The following is a 25,796-nucleotide window of genomic DNA, read 5'->3' on the forward strand; positions in this document are numbered from 1 at the left end:
AGGTGGTACAACCAAATCCCATACTTGGTTGTCATGCATGGATTGCATCTCTACGTTCATGGCTTCAAGCCATTTGTCACAATCGGATTGTGACATTGCATCACGGTATGTGGTGGGTTCATCCGAATCTACCACATAGCATCCATCCATGAAAAATCCATATCTTTCGAGTGGATGACTAATCCTACCGGATTTTCGAACGTTTTGTGTGTCTTGATCAACCATTTGATCATTTTCAACAACCTCTTGTTGATTTCTAGTATCAACCAAACGTGTATCGGCTAGTGGTTCTCGATCCTACTTGAGTTCCACCGTTCTACTAGTACCTTCCATAAGGAACTTAGTTTCCAAGAACTCGGCCTTTCGAGCAATGAACACCTTTTGCTCGATTGGGTTGTAGAAATAATATCTCATAGAGTCTTTGGGATATCCTACAAAGATACACTTAGTGGATTGACTTTCAAGTTTGTTTTGGGTGTTGTTCTTGACATAAGCCTCACAACCCCATACCTTTAAATATGATAACGATGGAGCCCTTCCATTCCATATTTCAAAAGGTGTCTTGTCCACTTTCTTGGTTGGGACCATATTTAGAATACGGGCCGCGGAGAGCAAAGTGAAACCCCAAAATGATAGAGGCAATGTGCTTCTAGCCATCATAGATCGAACCATATCCAATAGAGTTCAATTCCTCCTTTCGGACACACCATTGTGTTGTGGTGTTCCGGGTGGAGTAAGTTGTGAGATGATCCCACAACTCCTAAGATGATCTCAGAAAGCATCACTTAGGTATTCACCTCCTCTATCCGAACGAAGTACTTTGATGGTTTAATCGAGTTGATTTTGTACTTCATTTTGTAAGACTTTGAACATTTCAAAGGCTTCATCGTTGTGTCTTAACAAGTACACATACCAAAACGACTATAATCGTCGATAAAGGTAATGAAGTATCTTTCACAATTCCTTGTCATTGTCTTAAAAGGACCATATACATCCGAATGTATGATACCTAATAAGTCTTTTTCCCTTTCGTTTGTTCCACTAAAGGGATCCTTGGTCATCATTCCTAACATACAAGACTCGCATTTATCAAATGAATCATCACTTGATTCCAAAAGACCATTCTTTTGAAGTGTATGTATGCGATCTTTGTTTATATGACCAAGGCGACAATGCCAAAGATAATTCTTACTCAAATCCATTTTGAGTTTCTTGGTGCTTGATTGGTACAACATGTTATCAAAGGATGTGTTATCATGAGCTAATTCATAAATGCCATTAGACGGCATTGCTTTAAAATAAAAGACATTATCCATGAAAACACAAATACCATTGTGTACAAATTTAAAATCAAAACCATATTGTCTTAACAAAGAAACGAAGATAATGTTCCTAGTCAAATTAGGAGCATACAAAACATATTTCAAAATAGCTTCCAAACCATTTGGAAGCTTCAATGTGTAGTCTCCTCGGGTTTCGACAACAACCTTTGCTCCGTTGCCCATGAAGAGACTAATATCTCCTTTCTTAAATCCTTAATTTCCCTTGAACCCCTGCAATAAATTGCTAATATGAGTTCCACATCCGGTATCCAATACCCATGTGTGAGAGGAAATTACATTAAGATCAACATGAATCATGAAAGTTGTACCCGAGGTTTGCCCCGTATCCCTCTTAGCTTTCAACTCTTTGAGACGGGTTGGACAATTCCTCATCCAATGCCCAATCTCCCCACATCCAAAGCTTGGATCCTCTAAGCTAACCTTTAGCTTCTTTGGTTTGGGTGGTTCCGCTTTTGCCTTTCCCTTGAACTTGCCATTGACTTGTCCCTTACCTTTGGCAACCTTTGCCTTAGGTTCCGGGTGATGCCCTTTCTTATTTCCTCCCTCATTGATCGTGAGAATGGGTAAAACCTTTTTACCCATTCCCGTCTCGGCCAGCTTGAGCATTGCATGAAGCTCACCAATGCTCTTGTCCCACCCATTCATGTTTTAATTCATAACAAAAGTCTCAAACTTCTTGGTTAGCCCATTTAGGATCAAATCCGTGGCTAACTCCTTTAGGACAGGACAATTAAGGTACTCGAGACGATCAATGTGGCTTTTCATCTTAAGAACATAAGATGAGACCGATTGGGTTTCCTCCATACGACATGCATGAAGCGCTCGAACCGTTTCGAAGCGTTCCACCCTAGCTTGTGTAAGGAACAGTTCCTTAAGTTGGGTGATCATGTCGTATGCCCCATGAAGTTCAAAATCCTTTTGAATCTCGGGAATCATAGTTCCCAACATGAGGCTAGAAACTTGCACCGAATCCTCATTGTGCTTCACCCAATCGTTATGGACATCGTCAACGCTAGGTTCATCGGGAATAGGCTCGTCTATTACGTAGTATTTCTTTTCTTGCTTGATAACGATTCTCAAGTTTCGATACCAATCCATAAAGTTGGTATAGTTTAGACGATCCTTATCAAGAATAGATCTTAGTGATAGGTTATTAACGGGTGGAATAATAACGTTAGGTGGATTGTTGATTGCGGCCATCTACAAACATAACAAAGCTCAATTTTAGTATTTTCGATATCAATAATTTTAATCGTTAATACCCTTTATGTCTCCAAGACAATTAATGATTAAAATCTAGAACCCAACGTTACACTCAAATAGTAGTTAGGTGACCTTTATTCTACTATTTAAATTAACAAGGTAGTCAACGTTTGACGATTGCAACCCTTTGCAACTTCTAGTTTTATAGGATCGGTTAAACATCTCATGTTTAGTTGGCATGTTTAGTTCCATCAACACCATTGTACACCATGCTTCGGTGACCCTATTCACATGGTTTCCAATTTAAGTCGTCCTACTTATATACACATGTGAGTTTACACATACAAGTGGTTAGGTGACCTTTATCCCACAAATATGGCAAACCCACCTCAAACTCACAAGTTTCCTCCAATGCGGTTAGGTGACCTTTATCCCACATCGAGTTCCCAAGTGATTCGAGTGTTGTATAAAAGGATGGTGTTTAACTTATTTTATAAAAGGGATTTTAGTTTTCAAAATTATAGATTGGAAAACCTTTTATGTACCTTTCATTTGCATGCATTCAAATGTATGGTACTTAGTTGAAAAAACCATTTTCAAAGTTCCTATTAATAAAACCCATTTTATTATGAAATCATTAGATTTTAAGAAAACCAATTTTTATTACCTAACGATTTCTAAGAAACCAATTTTATGTGAGTTGTTGATTTTAAGTTGTAAGCAAACCACACTGCAATAACACAAATAAAAGTAAATCAACCATGCAAGCATAAAACATACAACCACATGTTCATAACCACAGCCTCTTATTATTGACCACACTTGTTGACCGAAGACAAGTGTGTCAAAAAGTCTCTCCTAAGGGACTCAAAAGGACATGAGCTTTTGTCGGTGAACTCCCACTTGATCCCGCATCCAAATGCTCCAAGTGTTCACCCCCGTGTTGTGGTTTCCATCATTTTATTTTGGCTTCCTTCCTTACATCTTCTTTTACAAAATATATCCTAATACATTTTTCTAGTAAAAGAAATGCACCTAAATGAACAAACAACCATTTGAATGAACAAACATAACAACACAAACATTCAACCAAACACGAGGCCATGGCTAGGTTATGAACTTCTATTACATATCCAAATATGCAATAACACAAGACCCAAAAATGGTTCCCTTTTGACCCTTGAAACTTTCGGCCAACAAACAAAAACCGAAAGTTCAGGGTTTTGTCCAAACAACACAATTAATCATCCAAATGACTTAGTTTTTCAAGATTACCACATGCATGTAAAGTATAATCTTGAGAAACCAGGGGGTAACCAAAACCCCTAAAATTTTCGGCCATATGGTAAACCCCACCATAAACCCGAAAATTTTTGGGTCTAATGAAGCATGCATCCGTATAAGTGGCTCTTGATGCCATTGTTGGTTTTTAACAAGATTATCAAAGTCATAAAATCCCAATTTTATGAAAAACACAGCGGATATAAGTTTTAGATCTTGTTAATTTGATATGTATAAAACCGATTTTATACATGCAAAACCCAATCCAGGATCCATATACGAAATACATGCTATCAAACACATGCATGACACTATAAGTTCATGCATGTCAAAGCTACCTTTCAAATCCAAGGAAGAGGAAGGAGATGATGATAAGGAAGGTAAGAACTTGAATATGAAGCTCCTCAAGCTAGCATACCCCAAGCTTTCCAACAAACATCACTTGTAGCTAGGATTTAGTAACACTTGATAACTCCTCCTTGTTCCTTGTTCTTGGCCGTCCAAGAGAGAAAAGAGAGGGAGAGAGTCTAGAGGATTTTTCCTCTATGTGTCTTGTGTGTTATTTTGTGGTTATTGTTGTGTAATGAGAGAAAAGGATAGAAAGAAAGATAATAAATCTTTCAAAAATGGCACCACCCAAGTCCACCATTCACAACCTTTCCATGTATCCACTAAAGAAAATATAATAATAAAATAATAAGGGAGAAAGAAAATGGCTTCCTTCTCTGTTGTTATTATCATTTTATTTTTTATAACTTTCCATTAATGTGTTGTGTTATAAAACTTATTACACTTTGTTATAAGTATAACACAATATAGGTAACATTATTCACATATTGTTATTTAACCATCTTAAATAACATTATGGAATGCACTCTCTCAAAACATGAATCATCCATATGATTTATTCATTTCACAAGTACATTATGTTTAGAAACCCTTTCCAAATAATTCAAGTGTTAATATTTATTTGTAATGATCATATCATATATATACAAATATTATTGGTGTTTGTCTAGCTTGTTATTGGGTTTGACCCGACTTGGATCATGACGTACTAGCCACATCAATAATAATATGTGTCTTGGGCATACCGAGTCCAACGTGTGTGTGCGTGTATATATATATATATGATATAAAATATGAATAGATACGCATATGTCTCCAAAACGTTTGAAAACAGTAAATAAAAAGGGGAATGATCAAACCCACCTTAATGCGTAAGCGAGTAAGTAAGAATAACAATAAACGATTAGATAATAAACAAGTCGTCCTCTAACGCGTCGAACAAAATGAGTTAAATAAACCTGAAACTTTGAGATATATAAATATGAGAAAAACCGAACTCGTTGCCGTTGGAATCGTTCCAAACTGACGTCTAGAACTCCGGTTAAGATATATTAAACGTTTAAGCGAGCTGGTACTGACTAGAATTCGAAGAGCGATTCGGAAGTCAGGTTTTGGTCAGTAGCGTTAAAATCTCGTTACGAAAATAAAAGTCTTCTGGACCGAACGTTGGTTCCTACCAGAAGCATGAGAAAACGAGTAGTCAAACTTGTTGACGATTATGCCCTTAAATTGGTTTTAAACGAATTGACCAGTCAATACCCCTTAATCTCAGAAATTGACTGAGGCTTATTGACTAGGGAATATATATGAATAACTTTACAGAAGACAACTTACCCGGATAATGCTTGAATCGATGAGAAACGGAAGTCAAAGGTTGAGAATGCTTGAAAGTCAAACACCAAAGCTTGTTTATTAGAGTATTATGACAAAACCGAAGAAGATGATGGAGGACAGAAGAGGGTGACGGCTGAGAATGCTTAATTACGGTCTAGGGAAACTTGTGGCTGATGATATAAGTGTTGTTTATATAATGTAAGCAAAAACGAACCAAATAAGGTTATTTTACTCGTTTAAGAAACCGAATAAGCTTTTAATGATCAAATCATTATTATAATCAGTAAAATTCATTCTTGAGCAAGGGCTAATAAACATAGACATGTACTTAGGCTATATTACTTTTCTTGTGGCTTAATTCACTCGATTTAGTCCAAAAATAAGCGATTTTATGCCAAAAACGAATTAGAAAACAAATAATGAAAAAGAAACTGTGCAGACTTGTCACGACGGCGCGCGGCGGCCTAGTGCCATTGTGGCCACACGGCGCCCCAGGTGCGGGAGGGAAACATTTTGCTATTTGACAACTTAGGTCCTTGTACTTTTAAATTATTAAATATTGAATATTTTAAAGTTTAAACGAAGAATGAACAACTTGGAAAACGTTAAGGATATAAAATGAAAATACATTTAAGGAATACTTATAAATGTTTGATTTGATTAATAATAAGGATCCGAAAAACGTTCCTGGATCGGGTTACATGAAAACGAATACGAGTACGAAAAATCCAAGATGTTACAATACCCTTGAAAAAATATAACGTTACCCATGTTTGTTTAAAGCTTAACCAATTTAAAAGTTCAACACAATTAAAGCCCAACCAAGGTTCAAAGCCTAAACCAATTAAAACCCATCAAACCCTTTTCAAAAATTATACTCGTTTGGAAATTGGAAACTAGAAGGACATCAAACAACATTGCATTAGACACCACCACTCGACATCATTTTGAGGTTGAAGTTTTTATATGTTGATATGCAAATTCAAGAACTTGAAAATAGATTCAGTGAAGTCTCAACTAGTTTGTTAGAAAATTTATCTGGTTTAAATTCTTGCGATTCATTTTCTAAGCTTGATATATCTAAGATAATGACATTTTATGAGATGTATCCGAATGATTTTAGTAATGAAGAAAGATAGTGTATTTCGGGTGATGATCTTACTACCTTTTATCACACTTTAACGGAAGATGATAAATTTGTAAAAATGAGTGTAATGTGTGACCTTTCTCATGTAATGGTGCCCTTAATTCAATAAACCTATATTAATAGCAACAATACTAACAACATATAAATAAATTCCAACTTTTAATTTATATAAAGTGAGTTCAGGTCATTTAAACTCAAGGCGTGTTTGAACTTCTTTCGGGAGCATGCACTATAGTGTAGAGAGCTACTCGGGTCTAGTCATACACGACTTGGTTAGAGGTTTTCTATTTTTATTTATTTATTTTTGACATATTTAGGCGGGGCCAATATCTCTGTTAAAAATGAAACACTTATGAATTTTTTAACTGACCCGCAGAAACACTAAAAGAAAAGGGAAGAATAATGATAATAATTGTTTTTTATGAGCGATTGAGAAAAATGCTCTAAAAATTAATTTAGCTCGGTGTATAACAGTCATGCTAATTTTTTTCCTCCTTTATATTCACCCAACTTCCAATCTTCTAAAATTTTTATAAATGCCATTCTTTTTTAGAAACAGTAAGATAAAATCTTGTTATTTGTGATTAAGTGTGGCCGGAGACGATCGGAGTTGTGCTATTGATTAGGGCAGAGTAAGGGGTGGCCGGAGCGGCGATGGTGATTAGGGTAGACGAAAGAGGATGTAACTATTTTGAGCCTTGTTGGGTCACCATAACTTAAAAAAGGACACGCATCCATACCCAAGTAAGTTCTTGTCGTTAATCCAATGCTAGTCCCTTCAGTGTTTGGAAAGACGCTTTTCTCTCATTATTTTAACTAACTAGTAACCAGAACAAGAATGCGATAGAAAAGAAAATAGTCGAAGCATGTTACCACACTATGACACGAAAGGAAGCGAGAGTTGTGTTCTAATTCTAAGCCGAGAAAAAACCCACTAATCCTTTTAGCTATTTGCATATTAGACAAGCATGGCGTATGTTTACGTTAGTATGGAGACATCTTCATGTATATATAATAAAACCACAACTGTAAAGAACTCAAGTGTCTGTTTGGTGATTGAACAACAGATTTGATTATAGACAGACTAGGAACACAATGAGCAAACTAGGACTTTGATAGTAACCAGAAATCTAAAGTAATGAAAATAACATAACTAGCCACGTTCGAGATAGGCTTGATCTCCAGCTAGCCAATTCGAGATGGCAAATCTCCAAACACAAGGTTAAAGAAACCCTAATTTTATAATAATAATAATATCCACCCTATTACAAACGAAAGTGAAACTATATATACTAATCTTCTACGGTTAATAAAAAAAACTGATAAAAACTGACCCACTACTTTACCTCCTATAAATTAGCCTCATCTAAAAGGACCAGGTTCGTATCAGACTTCTTTAAGATTCTTTATTTCTTTTAAACACACAACACAACTACTCTCATGACCTAATTTTTACATGAGAGAGCATGCTACATACAACGTATTTATCAATATCTGATGATCGCATAAGATGTAAGATCTAGAGAGTATGCCGGAATGACTTGAATCCCTTTTGAGATAAATATAGACATGATATGATTCTTTTTTGATTTTCAATCCATACAACATTATAAGTTTTGGCTTCAGAATCACTTAAGTGATGATGAATTACATGTGTAACGCCAAAAGACCAAATATAAATACAAATACAACCCGAACGAGGTCACTGATGAACCACGACAACATAAAACAAATATTCACAACTTCCGAACCATGCAGAAACGCATAGTAACACCATTATTAAACAAAACACAAATTCCCTCTTGGAGATGACAATATAGAGGATTAGAGAGACAGACAGACAGACAAACAGACAACAGTGGATAACAGTTTCTAACATAAAGACGCAAGTACCTCCAGCAAGGACGCAACAAATTGCATTTGGGTATCCTCGTCTATTGTTTGGAAGAGTGGCACGTGTACAAACAGAGATTTTATCCCATTTTGCTCTGCAAATCGAAGGGAATGATAGTATACATAGTTGCATACAAAGCGGCCCGCATCATCAGAGGTTGTCACGTCATAACCCATTTTCGCCAAGGATTTGATTATCTCATCTACAGGAAGAAATGTCTGCATACATGATTAAAATAATAAGTTGGCATCATCTATTTAAAATTTCACACATTTAGCTTGATGTAAGCTTCAACACTATGATCCAATTTTTTTGAATAAAACAAACCAGTGGGCTGTAATGAAAACCACGGGCTACTTTAACTCGGTTGATCCGTTTCCTTAATAAAGAATTCAAATTTTACATGTTTGGCCCGCTAACATAGTCCCGTTCGAAAAAAAAAAAAACATAGTCCACATTATTTTGAATTTAATAAATAAAAAATGACATAGGCATGAAAAGATAAAAAGAAAATACATGTCAGTATTTGTATAATCCACATAAGTATTAAGAATTTAAAAAAAAAGTGACTTGACACGTCATCAAATGGTAACTTTGTAAATACGCAAGATTGGAACAGTAAATAACACTTGAGTCACTTTAATGGAACAAATAGGAAACTTGGTTATTATTTTGTAAAGTTATCCCTATAAAGAAATCAAGAAAAAGACATGTCATCAAGGCAACAATTATTGCACAAAGTTGGAACAATAAATCAAAGTTGAGTGACTTTGAAGAGGCAAAAAAGGTTGACCGACTTTAGTGAAACATAAGCGAAACTTGGTTACTATTATGTGAAGTTTCCCCATAAAAAATGTAGATAGTGTGCGGTATTATAATCTCAAGATTCTATATAATACGCACATACAAGTAAAAAAACATGCTTTAAGAATAAAAACAGAACATTTAAACGAGAGTGGTAAAACCCTAAAAAATCACGACGGTAAATTCTTTCAGGTAAAAGAAACTGATATGATCATACCTTTCTTGCTTTTAAAATCCCACCATCTGCAGGAATAATAGGCACTTTCTGAAAGAAAAAAAAAAGATGGCTTTACAGACCATATAACTGCAGCACATTAATGGTTCGAGTTAAAACTGACCTGAGGCTTCCATCCCATCTCATCAGGACACCGAAAAGTAGCTTCATTTAAAGCCTGATGCTCAATAGCAAATCTTGTGGCCCCACTATTAACTCCAAAATGTAACTGCAATATAATTTTGAAATAGCCATGAAATTTGTTGAAGATGCTATTGCAGACGGCATCAATATTACCAAAAAAAAAAAACTGATATATGGATACAAGTAGGTCTGCTGAACCACCAGGTCGGGCGGGCTTGGGATAAAACGGGCCCAGATTAGAACAGGTTCGAGTCAATATGGGTTCTGAGCAAAATGCGTTCAGGTCAAACAGGTCGTTTTAAAATAGCATCAATTTGGTAGTTTAAGGTAGGTTTGATGACAGTGACACGTACAATATATAAACTATGATGAAAATAATATATTCTAATCCCTCCATCCTACAAAAATATGAACTTTACTATAGATTTTTATCATTTTTCCTAGATTATGATTTGTGAAATTTTACCTCATTTCTAGTTTCAGAACAATGATTGCACTGAAGAAATGATTTATAGATTCATCTTTTAGCAAACAACAAAAAAACTGTTACATTCTATACAGTAACATAACTCAAATTGTTCTAATGTGATATGCTATAAGCTCTAAGTTCATTAAAAAATTTCTACTTGTGTCATTCATCATTTCAACGTCATGATCAATATTCTTAAACCTGTTAGTGAAAATAAGCATGGTTTACAATTCTCAAGGATCCAATATACAACCATTTAATCTTTTGCTTGTTTTTATTTAACTTCTCAGTATGCAAATTGATCTGAACCTTAACATATGAAATAATTACTAAAAAACAAACAAATTAATCACATATTAAGATTATTAAAGAAAGAAGCAACTGACCAGAATAACTTTGTTAGAATCCAGTTGTTGAGTGTCACTGCTCAAAGCCGATTGTAACGTCTGATATAAAGGAGCAATAGCTCCCTGGCCTGCAGTCTCAAGAACCGTGCAGCTACCAAGACTCACTCCCTTTGGTGAACCATTCTTCTTAAAATAATTTTCCAGATTCTTAACAATTGTCTCGGTGGGATTGTCTGAAACTCCATGAAATTTCTTAAAGCCTGTCACATGGAATGTTACTGACGGAGGCCCTTCGGATCCCATTAACCAAATCTTGATGAAAACTTATAAAGAAAACTACGGATTAGCACAAATGCACCTACAATAAACAAGTTACATGAGATTGATATGAGTTATGTTACAACTTTGTTAAACTCCATATAAAGTATTCATAACAGAGTACCAATACACTATGCCATGTTTAGAGGTTATCAATCTAGCTTGCTAAACGAACCGAACGTTCGGTGAGCTATCCGTGAACTATTCAGCGCGTTCATTTAATAAATGAATGACCATGAACAAGGAATTTTGTTCGATTAACTAAATGATTGAACACAAATAAAGGCCATGTTTGTTCAATTGTGTTCGGTAATGTTTGCTCATTAAAGATTTTTAATGACTTTTCTAATCTTATCATATAGATTTAAGCAAAACCATTAACTATAAGACAAAAAAATATATACGAGTCGTATGTGATTAATTCATACATAAAATAAACTAACATAAGAATGCTAAAAAAACACCACACCGACCATTCTCGGTTAGCCAAATCAATAAAACATTGTTTGTCCTTAGTGAACGAAGAACAAGAAATAAGATGAGCACTTTGAAACTGCCAAATAAAGCCCTAATTAGCAAAATTACAGCGTGTAAGGACAGGAGGCTAAAATAAAAATAATAACTGATATAGAAGAAATACGGAATCAAATAATGAGATAATAATAATCACAAAGTACGCATCATCCATCGTGTAACAACTGAAGACGTAAACGTAACGATACAGAAAGCAATTAATTAATTATGATATAAGTTTTGGTAAAATAAACAAACAGAATCATTCATCAAATAAATCAAACCGTTAAGTGTGATTGAGTAAGGATGGAAAAAGGAAAGAAGATGGAATTGTGGCGCTTGATTATTATTATTATTATTATTATTATTATTATTATTATTATTATTATTATTACTTTACCTGATGAATCAATCAAAATCTAAAAGGAAAGAAAGAAAGTTAGACAAGATGGGTAACGACCAGTCCTGCTATAATAATAATAATAATAATAATAAAATTCGTTTTTACAATCAAAATCCGGGATGAGCAAAAACGGATACAGTACCCAAAACCTGGATGAGTGTATGGGTTTTGGGTTATTCGGGAATTGGTCTATGTCGGGTCAGTTTGGTTCATTAGTGTATAGCACCAGAAAGAAAAAAAACTAAAAAAATATAGTTATGATATGCCAAAAGAATATCGACGTATATGTAATGTGTTACTAGGGGTGTCAATCGTGTCAGGTTGGCGGGTTGATAGGTTTTAGGTTGGCGGGTTAGCATGTTGAGATTCTTCAACCCTAACCCAACCCATATATTTATTCGTGCGACGCATTTAAATTCGTGTTGTATTCTGGTTGTGTTTCGGATCAACCCATTTTACGTTGATATACGAATATGAGTAATACCTATTGACTTAGTAATAAATTAAACGGTTATAGTTACCCTTATTCGTATAAAACTTGTTAATAATTTGTGACAGATCTAATTATTTTTGTGTATTTCGCTCTTATTCTCAATTAATAAACTTGGGTTCATATAAGAACAAACGTATGTAAATAACCAGAGAGAAAGCAGATAGAACTAATAAAATAAAAATATTAAAAGTAAAAAGTAGATAAAAGTAATTTAAAAAAAAAACTAATTTTACTCTTAAAAGCTAACTGATACAAGAACAATTAAAAACTGAAGTATTTAACTTTGAGTAAACTAGGATTTTGTCCATGTGGTTTTTCCAAATCTGCGGTTTTGGTCCAATAGTTTCAAATTTGCAATTTTCATCTATATGGTTTCATTTTACTTACAGTTAAATCCAAATTCACTAATCCCATTAAGTATGGTTATTAAACCCATCAGCGTGTCTTTTACGTGAGCGTAGTTTTGTTATTTTTCTCCCAAAAAAAACATCAGTCTTAATTCGCAAGCACCTTCATGTGGGGGTAGTTTTGTCATTTTTCTCCTAAACAAAACTGCTCCTCACGTGAAGGACACGCTGATGGGTTTAACGACCAGACTTAACAGGATTAGTGATTTCGAGTTTAATTGCAAGCGGAATGAAACCACATGAACGAGAATAACAAATTTGAAACTATTAGATTAAAACCATAGATTTGGACAAACCATAGGGACGAAAAACGCAGTTCACTCTTTAAAATTAAAAATTTCTTATCTCTAAGATCAAAATATTAATTTCTTTAAAAATCTTAAACGGATTAACAAGTCAACCCATCTTTTAACATGTCAGGTTCGGGTTAATCTGGTTAAGAAAACGGGTCGTGTCAGCCAACCAAAAACCTATATTTTTTCATGTCGGGTTTCGGGCCGTGTCAGGAATCGACACCCCTATGTGTTACATCGCTTGAAACCCAGAGAAATGAATAAAATCGTGATATGTCTAAAAGGATACCGACACATGTTTTACATGGACTGCAATCCATAAAAACGTATACCGGTATTAATGTTGGTATCGGCTCGGTTCACAAAACTTACATCAAAACCTCGAAAGAAATTAAACACTCTTGCCTATTTAACTTAAAAAAACAACAAAATACAAATAAAAGTGTTGTAGGTAGACTTCAAAGTACAAAGGTTAGGTGGTCGATTTATTAAAAATTTGTTAGCTATACTAATATGATTTTTTTAAGAAAAACTTTTTGGCCTAGTTTTAAAATACAACAATTTTGTAGCCAATCTTAAATAAAAAAAAGTTTACTATTTATTGCACAAATTCACAAACACCACTATTAATATTGATTATATAAACATAGTACAGCTATAACTCACAAACAAAAGTTTGTGATATGTAGTCTTACTTTTGAGAGATAGTGATGTTATAGATATATAATTAGACATTTATATATATTTTTATATATTTCACCTATCGTCACTAGATTCGAAGCTATCGTACATTTGGTACATGAGTTGGATACTCGTTAGTATTATATGTTAGTTTTTAGGCGATTCATAACTTGTTAATAAAACAATAATTAAGAAAAATTACTGAAAGTAAAGTATTTTTAAATTTGGAAAAACTGCATAGAAATATAACAAAGTTTAAGCGGATATGAAAGGAACGAAGAATGACAAGAGAGGGTTACAGATAAGAGATTAGAGAAAAATGTGAAAAACATGAAAAAAGGGAGATACATGTTTTATATGAAGAAATGACAGGAAATTTAAGATAAGTAAGCGTTGTTTCAAAGTTCCATCATAGTAAAAATAGGGAAACCGAACGTTATGATGGGACCCTTGACGGTTACCACTTTTTACGAATGTCTCAGCCATGTGACAAATGTTCAATGGATGATTGTTACACCTTTTCAAATTGGTTCACCCAATGTTCTGGCATTTTCGCATTACATATTTACATGAGGAAAGACACAACGAAAGGGATAGTTTTAGTCAAACTATGTATGAGAAAGTTTAGAAACAAACGGTTACAAGAAGGGACCACTTTGATGACATGACCAAAAGCACAAGGAATGTTAAAAAGAAGATGCTACCATCAATCCATTGGAAGATATCTCACATAATATTCCCCTTATTGTACTATAAATACACTGGACCTTAAGCAATATTGAGTGAAAAACTTTGTACTTGAGAAGTGTGAAATCATCTTGTAGTTGACATACTTAAAGGGGTGTTTGGGATTTCTTATTTTACCTCATTATAATTTTTCATTAAGTTAATAAGTTACAAAAGTGTAACTTATGGAACTTTTCCTCTAACAATATAAGCAATCCCAAACACCTTATTACTTTTTAAAAGGCTAATAAGTTATAAGTTGGTGGAAAATAAGCAATCCCAAACACCCCCTTAGTTTTAAGGACAATCATTCCCTAGTTATCACTGGTAGAGTTTCACTAACACTTCAATTAGTTTAGCTAAATCAAATTAGTGTTAGGATCAAATACAAACAATTTTAGCATAAGAAGTGTAAGAAGCATTAGAGTAATTATGCAAACATTAAAATAATTATTATTAAGCTTTAGTTTTGAACTAGATTAATAATAACTATTAAGAATTTGTTATGTCCTCGCTATAGGTAATTCACATGTATTTGCACCATTTATTGAACTAGTCAAATGCACTCTTAAACACAAGCTTCACTCAGATCTCATATCTTGTTACTCAACTTATTTGTAATAGAAGCTGAAATCTCAAACTGTTAATTCAAAGGCCAACTTGTAATTCAAAAGCTATGATAACTTGAAAATACGTTTTTATTAGGGCTTCAAATCATGCAGAATGCACGTATATGGTATACCTATTTAGAAAATCTAGAAATTGCTGTTAAAAAAAGTAACCTGAAAGATAATATTCTAGAAAACAAACACGGTGGTAAAAACATAAATACAAACTAGTCGTTAAATAGTAGTCGAATCACAATACGAAAACAATTAACAAGCAAGCAGTCGAGTATAACCGAGCCAGGATGCTAAAAATCTAACTTTTAACGCGATGGTCACCTCTGAAACACGCACACAGCCGACGCCTTCGGCTTCTCCCTCCACGATGAATAAAATCACGCAAAATCACACTCGTTTGGCTCCTGCTAACTGACACTCTACTCTTCCCTTTACTCTTCTTCTCATCATCAAGCTTCATCAACATGCATTGCATCTTTTGTACATCCATCTGCATGGTTTTGATCCTTTCCGAACTTTTCCACGTGTCGTCTTGCTCAACCCATGCTGCTAAACATGGGCTCCTCTGAAGACTCGCGGTTGACTCAATGTTCACGCTCACAAGCTCTAAAATGGTGTGTTCAGCCTTTTCCAGCTGTTCTTTCACATTCTTGTAATCAAACCCGCATTGTTTTCTAGACATTTTACCTGCTTCCAATCTTTGTGCAAGATCTTTTACAGTTGTTTCAAGATTTGCAAGTTTCTGTGCATCCGAAGCGAGTCTTTGCAAAAGCTTACCTTTTTTGGATCCTTGACTTGAAAGTTGTGATTTGTAAACACTCGGGTCTTCGATCTGTGGCTCGTATGGCAGTTTTCTTGGCTTGTTTCCGGTTTCATAAATCTTTTGAGCTATTTGCAAGTGCTCGATTAGCATACCGTCGTTTCTTAAATATCCTCTTCGGCTTCTGCTGCTGCTAAAAGATTTTGCAGATGATGATGATCCTGATGCTTGATCGAGTTGAATGTCTCTTATTTCTGAAAATTCGGGTTTGGTTTTTGGGATGTTAAGATGGTCTAGTGTTAGATAACGTTTCTCACGAAGCTTTTCTTGTTTGTGGCGTTTTTGGTGGTTGTGAGATTCGGATTCTTCGGTTTGTGGCTTTACAGGATTTGGTTTGGTATTGATGGTTGAGGTTTTACGCCTTCGGACTGTGTTGTTTATGTCTTGCGTGATTACCTTCTCGAGTGCAGCTATGCGAGTTTGGAAGTTGAGTAGATCGGATATCCCGTCTGGTTCGGATGATTTTGGAACTCGTGTGAACTCAGTATCGGTTTGAGTATGGTTGGGATGAACCTTCACTTCCACATTCTGGAACTACATTAGATTTTTAACAATGAGTACATATTTTATCCAACCAAAACTAAGTATTGCAGGTTTAATAATCGGGTTGTGCTCAGGCTTTTTGGTTGCTTGGCACGTTTAGATAAATGGGTTAAACAGGTCGTGTTTGGGTTTACAATTCAGCCTGCCAACTCCAAACTAGGGTTATAAACGAGCCAAGCCAGGTTGGGTTCAGGCTCGGCTCGTTTATCTTAACAAGCTGAAATGATGAGCTCGAGCCAGCTCGTATATTTTTGAAAAGTTTAAATATTTTAATTTTTGTATCTTTTACACATATTGATATATATAAAAACAAAATATAAAAGTTTTAACATGCATAATGCATAATTTATGAACCATATAATTCAGAATATATATATATATATTAAAAATTGGTTGTAAATTTGTGTTATTGTGTTTATATATATATAAAACTTGGCCTTTAGTTTAGTTAAACCAGCCAAACAAGTGAGCCGACGAGCCAGCTTATCATGGCTCCGCTCGTTTACAAACGAGCTGATTTCAAACGAGCCTCGAGCTTTTTGAGCAGCCCTATACGAAACCCGTCAACCCTACACAATCGACACCTAAAAAGAGCATTACCTCAGTTTTTCGGTTGTTGGATGCAACAAGATTTGCAACACTTAACACATTATGTTCAAGAGACGATAGACTCTCCTTTAACGAACCAATAACCGGACTATACGCAAGCAACTGTGCTTTTAACCCTTCGATCTCCCTCTCCATAACACTCGCCTTTCGCTTCATCTCTTCAATCTCCCGATCTTTCGAAGCATTTTCACTTTCAAGACCCTCACAAACTTCAACCAACTCATCAACTTTACTTTCGAAAACAATCTCACGCGCGCTCGACATTTGAATATCAAAAATAAACTTAGCAGCCTCAGCATTCCACATTTCAAGTTCATTCTCTCTTTCGGTTTCCAGCCCGAGATTCATAACCAGTTCCAACCCAAGACTCTCATTTGCTTTCATCAGATCAAGATTCTCTTTCTTGACCTTCAAGAAATCATCTTTCATTGCTTCACATTTGTTAACCAGTGAAGTTGAAATGATGTTGTTCTCGATTAATATCCGCTGCTTATCATCTTCTTCCTTTGACAAACAGTGCTTCAAATCCTTGATGTTACTAATAATATCTTTGACTGATATCTTTGCAGGGTTTGACTCGGTCCCGAGAGACAAAAAAACATGATAAACACCTGATCTCAAGTTTTCAACTTCAACTAACAAAAGCTCCTCTTCAACCTGCTGCTCGAGTATTTCGGTCTCTAGCTCGGATATTAGTTTATCTGCTAATTTAGACGCCTCGATATGCTTCTGGTTCTCAACCGATAAACGATAGTTTTCTTCTTCCACTTCTTTTATTAAGTTGTGTAATATAAAGTTCTCAAACTGAGCAATCACAGCTTCATCAAGTTGTTCTTTCAATTCTTGTTCCTTCTCGAATTGCATAAACCGATTCTCGAGTACTTCTAATCTCTTCTGGACCCCTTTATGCAAACGAGTTAACTCTAGTTGACCCGTTAACAAACTATAGCTAGTATTCAACTTGGCGATTTCTTCTTTCAAATCAAATATTCCTTTCTGCATACCCGTGCACTGGCCCGACTGCAAAGCTGCCTCCTTTTCGAGTCTTTCCCTAATTTGCTTCAACCCCGCGGATTCAACTTTTGTGTTCTTTAACTCATTTTGTTTATTAAACAATTCTTGATCTTTTAACATGTTTTCCATCTTTAAAGATTGATTTGATGTCTCCAAATGGACACAAATCTCTTCAACATGTTTAAGTTTATTACTACTGTTTACAATCTCAGTTGTGAGACGTTGAACATCTGATCGAGCTGACGAGAGCTCGAGTTCTAATGCGTGTGATTTCTCGAGGCATTTTGCGTATAAAACCCGCAAACCTTCTTTCTCGTTAGTTAACTCCAAAACATCGGTTTTAAGCTTCTCGACTTCCATTCGTGCTTTAACCGCATGATCAGAAAACATTTTAGCTTCCTCTTCGGTTACCTCAATCTTCTTATTCATTTCACTTACTTTTTCCTTCAAATAGGATATCGTTTCCGGATGCTTCATTCGTTTGGTTAAATCAAGAGTTTCCTTTAACATATGAACTTCTTTTTCAGCTTCGTTTGCTTTTTCTTCAAGAATCTGGGATCTTTCTCGAGCACGATTAACTTCATCATCTGCATTCGATAATTTCTCCAAACTAAACTGATACTGCAGGAAAAGAGAATCTTTTTCGATAATTAGATCAGCCACTGCCTTCTTTAATCTCTCAACTTCACATTCATCTTTCTCAAACAACTGTAAATCAAAAGATTCATACTTTTGAGCATTTTGAGCATCAGCGTCGATTAATGATGATATATCTTCGGGTAGAGTGAATTCGGGTAGAGTGAACGGTTCTTGATCTGGGAAAGCCGCTTGTAAAGCTTTCTGCGCGTGACGAAGCTCGCTGGTGGCATAATCGTATCGTTCAGCTAATGCACGATATGCTCGATAAAACTCCTCGACTAGTTTCATGAGGTCGGGGCGTTTCTTGTAGTACATTTCGGCCCGTCTTGCGAATGAATCTGCATCTTCTTCAATGAGCTTGATCATGGACTTGACTTTGGTATCCATGTCTGCAAACACACATTCATGTGTATTATTATTATTATTATTATTATTATTATTATTATTATTATTATTATTATGTCATATATGAGAGAAGTGTGTAATAAAAGAAGTTAAAGAACAAAAAAAGTGAAGTAAAATTTTGCATATGACAGAACTCATGAAACCTGGTAATTATTCATGCATAAAGATGATGAAATATATAGATTGCGATTATAGCCCGTTTATAAAAACTGGTTGGTTTCGTTTATCTCTAGCGTGGCAACTAAAAATTCTAACTAAATCCGAAACATGCCAAATAGTCAGATGGGAAACAAACCATCTAAAATGTATTTAGAAGAATAAAATCTCCTGAAATCAGTTTACTAAAAGTTAAGATCATCATTTGTGATTAAAGTGGTGTATTTTAGACACGACCCGAAAAAACCACACGAATTTAACACAAGTTTCACAAGTTTGGGTCAGTTTCAAGTCGAGCTCGCGAACACGCTTAGCTAAACAGGTCATGTTTGTGGACTGGCTCGTTTATTTTTGAGTTCTTTTAGAATATTTATGTCAAAATTATTTTATGCTAAAATTGAAAGGTTGAAAATTTCAAAATAAATATTGATATAATATATATAATTGAGGTATCGCTACCTTATGTGAATTTGCATCTTTGGTTGTAAAATTGTAAGTTTTAAAGTATTAATACGTGAAAAACAAAAAAAATCACATTAAGCAGGGCGTGTTTGTGTCAACCTACAGATACTTGTATCATGCTCGGGTTCGTATGTCTAAGACAATTCTCAGCTTTATTTCATATTTTTGGGTTCGGTGTCAGGTTGGACCCATGAACGTACGATCACGACCCGTTTAGCACCCCAGTAATAATATAGTTTTTTAATCATTTAGACATACTACTTATTCATGAAGTTCACAAGCTGAATAAAAAATAGCATGTGGGTGGGCCTTAACCTGTTTCGATCCATACAAAATAAAAAAGGCATTCATTGAATGTGTGTTTCAAAGGGATTATTGGGCTTTAAAGAATCCAAAGTTAAAATAAAATGGTAAAAGCAAACAGTTACATCATAGGTTATATTTCTTCTTCAGAAATGCAGATCTTTTTTCTAAAACTATAATAATGTTTTATTAAAAAAAAAATAAAATTAAGTTGCATCAAGGATGCATTGCCTAAGGCCCTAAGTAATAAAAAATATTTTTTCTTCATGAAAACAATACTTTTTATAATAAAAAAAAGTTGTTTCTCCTAATCACTATTAATATTTTGTATTTATATAAAATAATATTTTTTTTTGCCTATTCTAATTATGGAAACACTACCATTGCCTAATTTAATTATGACAATAACAATATATATACACCATCAATACAAATTTAATTGTATTAATGATCTGCATTAAATAGTGCAAGACAAATACATTCAAGGGTACAATGGTCAATGGCTAAGTAATGAGCCAAAATTAAGCTTTATATTTCATTAACTTTCTATAATCAAAATTAGCAATCAATCATTCATCAAGAACATACATACCAGCAAGATTTTCTTGTAGCCATTTTGAGTTTTTGGGGCTGATGTGACTGTCCCACCACCAAGAATATAATCGCCTTGACTCGGAAGTTAACGCGCTAGCCATCACTCGAGCATGAAGAAAAAAGCTAACTGATTTTGGACCTTCGAAATCCCTGAAAGTAGATCAAACCAAGAATCAGTTCTTTCTTCTTTTTTCTTTTATTTATTTTCTAATAAAAGGCAATTTAGCTCCTTAATTCATACTCTAAGAACCTAAAATTATCAATTATCAAAATCTTTAAATATTAAATTAAAACAGACAATTAAAAACAGTGGAATTAGGAGTTACAAGAAATAATTACCTTCAAAATCAAGCAGAAAAATTAAAATGTCACTAAGCAAGATCACAAGAATAACTTTGAGCCCTTTAAATCTGAACAGAAAGAAAAAAAGAATAAATGTCAAGAAAATGGAAACAAGCAAAAGCAAGCAAGAAGACAAGATATCATTTTCAAAAAAAAAAAAAAAAGATCATCAAATTAAATGACAAATCCCAATCATTCACACCTAATCACAAACCCAAAATCAGCCAAATTACTTCAAGAAAGTGAACCAAATCAACACTTTCCAACAATAATGTTCACATTAACCATGAAGGATCAAACAGAAAGAGGGTTTGAATTTTTTTTTATTTTTTTGTTTAAAAAAAACCCATTTGCAGAACATCATTTTAACAAAGCCCAGATGAAGAATAAGTAAAAAAATCACAAAATTCAAGAAAAAAAATAAAAATTTTTGATAATTTTTAACAATCAAGATCAGTAACCTTATAATAACTTATTTCAAGAAAGTGAATGAAATCAGCACTTTCCAACAATAATTTTCACACTTACCCTTCCAATTTCTTACCAAAATTGAGCATTAACCATAAAAAATCAAAAACAAAGAGGGTTTAAATTTAAAAAAAAAAAACCATTTGCAGAACACCATTTTAACACACCCCAGATGAAGAACATGCTAAAATTCACAAAATTCAAAAAAAAAAATAAAAAATTGCATAATTTTGAGCAACCAAGAACAGTACACTTATAATAACAGAATCTTGGAAATGAGATTCTGGAATCTGATGTGTTAAGTGAGATACCCTCTGCAAATCACAACTCCATTTGCATCTTTCTTTCTCTCTCTAAAATCTCTCACATTCATTCAACGGCTAGTATTTCTTGATTAGTAGTGAGAGAGAGAATGGCTGTAAATGTTATAGTTTACAATATAAAGGGTGCACACGTAACGTCATGATTGTGTCTATTATAGGCATGTTGCAAAATCATACTTCATATCCCGATAATAAAACTATTATTATTTCTTTTTTTTTTCATTTTAATATTAAGTTGTGTGATTTAATTATGACATGTAGTTGATGGCCCAATGATTATGACTCAGTCGACCTTTTGGTTGAGAAAACATATTTTGAAAAGACGTATCATGGATCAAATAAGGTGTATGGGTCTATGAAAAACGGGTTCGGCGTTGTTTGACATCTTTGAGACTTTCATCAATGGAGCGCGCTCGTTGGAGTTTCAGGTCCGTAAAGGTAGCGACGGATCTATGATTTTTTTCTAGTGTATTCACAATGTTGTATATGAAAACCGAAAATGCTTCTATCCAAATCAAAATCTTATCATCAAAATGCACTCTCCTTGATCAGTTCTTTATATCTTGTTTTGAAGTTCATATCAATGGATCAAATGATAAAGCCATTATTTATATACTATATATAGAGATAAAATTAGTAAAAGAAAATCATATAATATTTTCAAAACACAATAAAAATATAAGTATGTTTTATCTTACAAGATTAAACTGGTGAGTAAAAAACGAATTCAAGATTGTTTAATAGTTTGACTAGCAAGTTAGATGTTATTGAATACGAGGTACCAAAATATATATATATATATATATATATATATATATATATATATATATATATATATATACAATTACAAACAGAAACTGTTGTATAACGAGTTGCTTCATTTCCACCATCTTTCACTCCTTATCACACGTGTTCTTCTCTTCCCTTCCACCATTCCACGACTCTCACAATCCAGATAAGTTAAGTTGGCATCATTCATCTTCGTCTTCACCGCCACATTCTACATCTCTGTCTACTACACCTTCACCGACTGTTGCTGGGTTCAACTTCGGTGGCGGTGGTCTGGTGGGGGGATGTGTTGGCATCGACTTCTCTAAACAATCCGACGGTCGCCGCAGACAATGCTGATTTGGTAAATTATTCTTTCTTTGTTCGTTAAATTGTTGTATCTATAGACTGTTGCATGATTAAGGGTTGAGGTCGGGCAAAATTAGGTCTATTTATACATGTTCAGACATCGTTTGAGTCGCCGCCGCTGACAATGTCAATTCGGTAAACTAATCTTTTCATCTCTAAGAGATGACACATCATAAATTAATTTTATCGTGACTATTAAGTTTTATTGATTATATCAAATCATGCTTAATTAGATATGATATTAGGTACTCTGTTCTCATATAATTGTAATTATTTACAGAATACAGAGTGAGCATTATGAGATAAGATGCAAAGTTTTATGAGGATAAAACAAGACATGAGTTGAAATATCGTTACATTGTGAGCCACTGTATTCAAGGTTTTGATATATGGTTGGCATTTATGCTTGATTCCATTAATATGTTTACATTAGTTCTCTATGCAGGGTGATGACCACAATAGAGTTGAAATTGCATTCATGGATGTGACTTTTGTGTACATGCTCATTAAAGTCATCTTATCGTACCATGCAGGAAAATTATCTGTAAGTTAATTGGTGTTCTTCTTTTAAAAGCCAACAAGAGATTTGGTTAACACAGTTTTGACTTTTGATAATTTTTTGTTAGTTACATGCCTCTTTCTGGATTAAGTGGAATATTCTAAGGCTCTTACTTGGTGTCAAGCAAATCATTTCTGGTCAAGAAATTTCTCCAAAAACAAAGGTCCCAATGTATAAGAAATTGGGTAAAAAACTTATACTTAATACCTTACACAAATATATTGTTTTAAGCTAGTCAATGTGTGTTGTGACATCATGTTTTCTTAATGTGTCGTGCAGAGTGAAGCGACTTTTTGGAAGCTATAGTTTTCTATAAAAGACCTACTTCAGGGTTAAGGAAAGAGACCAGCAAGTGTCGATCACCTCCACCAGTACCAACAACAATCAAAATAAATGGAAATATTAGAGACGAATGACGTGCTTACAAATTGCCATCTCAGAAAAGGAGTAACGGGCCTTTGTGAAGCTTTTGTTCCTTGGTTGAATCTGTATACATCTCTATTGATGTCATAATCAAGGTTAGCTCAATTGAATCTATAATTTTTTAGTTTATATTAATTGCATTCTAAGTATATTTCGAGAAAATAAGCATGATTTGTGTGTTATTGTAGGCAAAAACATGATAGTAGTTCTGGTTTGAGTTTTGATGATCGTTTTTTGCATTTAAAGCCCGATTAGATGCAGTGTCGGAGGCCATATATTTCGTAATTTGATTTCTATTGAGCCTTTTTTTTCTTTCTACAAGACAAATATGAAAGTCGTCTTTGTATATGTATAATCTGTATGTAGCAAACAATATTGTATAAATTCAAAGTGCTCCTTTTTTTATTGGCTTAAGCATAACCGTGTTTACCAAAAATTCAAATATAAGTTTTGTTAATGGAATCAAAACTCATTGATCATATATCAAGGAATGTAGCTCAACTACTCAAGCATTATCTTTGAAGATTTCTAGAGTCGATATATGATTTGAGTTTCGGTCATCAAGATCTAAACTCTAATAACGGTTTCAACCCCCTCCCCGCAACTAAACTCTAATAACGGTTTCAACCCCCTCCCCGCAACGCGAGGGGTTAAAAAACTAGTTTAAATAATAAAATGGAATGAAAATATCTTAGCTCAAAATTGAAGACCACGTATTTTATTATGTCATAGATGTCATCATAACTCTATAAAGATGTGGACTTAAGATTAAGGCTTATTGCGCTGAAGATGGACACAAGACCCGTAGGTTTGCCACAAAATCACATGTGATATTTGATAGGGATTTCGACATCTGATTGTCTCTTTGACGGCGGTAGGGTTTAAAGGCATATTTATCTTTTCAAGTTTGTGAGCTTATAATTCTCATGTTTACCTTCGTACATTTAATTGGTTTAGCCATCGTATCGTGTCCGGCTAAATCAATATATTTTCAATACTATGGTATTTTAATTTTGATTCAAAACTTATGTGAAACAGTTGTATGAATTGTTTTACTGGTTTGTTTGTGTGGTTCATGATCTTAAACCCGGTTCATTCAGGTATATATTAGATTGTTAATAAACTTGATCATGTTATTAATTTTTCTATTAAAGTTTATCAATATCATAAACCTTAATCACTTTTAATAATTGATAAAAGGATTGAGTTTATCTATGACCCAAAATTATTATTGAGTCACATGCTCTAGTTAAACATTTCGAACGACGTGGGTGTTTAATTATAATCGATACTTCTATCACACAACCCGCATACTAAGATCCGAACGGCGTGAGTTTAGAGTAGTGGAGTAGCGGGTTGGCTCTAATCACCGAACGGCGTGTGGTTAGACATTAGATAGAGTGGATGTCCAAACTTGGTTTTATACCAAGATCGGGCCGATTTACGCTCGCTGAAACCCGAGTTTGAGACTTTAATTATTAAAAATTCTCAAACTAGTTTAAGCTGCCGATGGTTCGACATTAATCACCAACGCATACAGACGGACTCATGTGTGCGACTTGTTACTTACTCGCCTAAGTGTTATGCATAACATGCAAGATAACGGAGTTTGGGTTAACGGAATTAAAGTTAAAATATAGGGTGTCACGTTAGTCCTCCATTAGATGCAGACCGTTAGAAACAATGCCTTTAGTTGGGATTGTCACTATCCAAGAGTGAAGTTGAGATTGTTATTTGTCAATAGAATATAGTTGAGATTATTTAAACCAATATTCCATTTCTAATATATTAAACTAAATGATCTCTAAGTGACCCATCCGTATTCTTTGTAGTGCCTCAAACCCAATTCTTTTAGCCTAACTTTCCAATCCCAAGTTTAATTTTGTTTGAAAAAGAACAATTAAGTTTTAATTGAATGAAGTGCTAAAATAGAACCACTTGTAAGTGTTACCAATGAAGTTGTAATTAACCGTTTTACAAGGATTACCTCACGTGGAGGTCATTGTAATACGT

At 34.3% G+C, this 25,796-nt stretch overlaps 2 protein-coding genes and 1 long non-coding RNA gene across 3 annotated transcripts in view; 1 reads left to right on the top strand and 2 right to left on the bottom strand.

Annotated features, from left to right (window-relative positions):
• Window positions 1-8,469: 8,469 nt before the first annotated feature.
• LOC143628521 (uncharacterized) overlaps window positions 8,470-25,796 on the bottom strand; it is a 217,873-nt gene continuing 200,546 nt past the window's right edge. The window contains exons 2-5 of the mRNA XM_077098092.1: window positions 10,569-10,852; window positions 9,694-9,798; window positions 9,573-9,620; window positions 8,470-8,769 (exon numbers count right to left, since the gene is read on the bottom strand). Of these exons, the coding sequence (XP_076954207.1) occupies window positions 8,530-8,769; window positions 9,573-9,620; window positions 9,694-9,798; window positions 10,569-10,832 (657 nt within the window). The 5' untranslated portion in view covers window positions 10,833-10,852 and the 3' untranslated portion in view covers window positions 8,470-8,529. The remainder of the gene's footprint in view (window positions 8,770-9,572; window positions 9,621-9,693; window positions 9,799-10,568; window positions 10,853-25,796) is intronic.
• LOC143628539 (protein NETWORKED 1A-like) lies at window positions 15,154-20,715 on the bottom strand. The gene is made up of 3 exons (XM_077098103.1): window positions 20,530-20,715; window positions 16,950-19,000; window positions 15,154-16,340 (listed from the first exon to the last, which is right to left on the bottom strand). The coding sequence occupies exons 1-3, from the start codon at window positions 20,630-20,632 to the stop codon at window positions 15,285-15,287; spliced, it is 3,210 nt and encodes a 1,069-aa protein (XP_076954218.1). The 5' UTR covers window positions 20,633-20,715; the 3' UTR covers window positions 15,154-15,284.
• Window positions 23,791-24,340, top strand: LOC143628520 (uncharacterized). Its single transcript, XR_013152763.1, has 3 exons — window positions 23,791-23,878; window positions 23,972-24,064; window positions 24,280-24,340. It is a non-coding gene; the product is annotated as an uncharacterized LOC143628520 (long non-coding RNA).

This window comes from Bidens hawaiensis, unplaced genomic scaffold, assembly GCF_021521415.1.
Source record: "Bidens hawaiensis isolate Kalapana, Puna unplaced genomic scaffold, B.hawaiensis_p1.1 tig00005019_1, whole genome shotgun sequence".
Lineage (NCBI taxonomy): Eukaryota > Viridiplantae > Streptophyta > Magnoliopsida > Asterales > Asteraceae > Bidens > Bidens hawaiensis.

Excerpts from the sequence above, each read along its gene's own strand:
- LOC143628539 (XM_077098103.1), bottom strand. The coding sequence starts at position 20,632 with ATGGCTAGCGCGTTAACTTCCGAGTCAAGGCGATTATATTCTTGGTGG. Across the intron at positions 19,001-20,529 it reads GCTACAAGAAAATCTTGCTG|ACATGGATACCAAAGTCAAG; the intron begins GTATGTATGTTC and ends GTGTGTTTGCAG. Across the intron at positions 16,341-16,949 it reads CCAACAACCGAAAAACTGAG|TTCCAGAATGTGGAAGTGAA; the intron begins GTAATGCTCTTT and ends AATCTAATGTAG.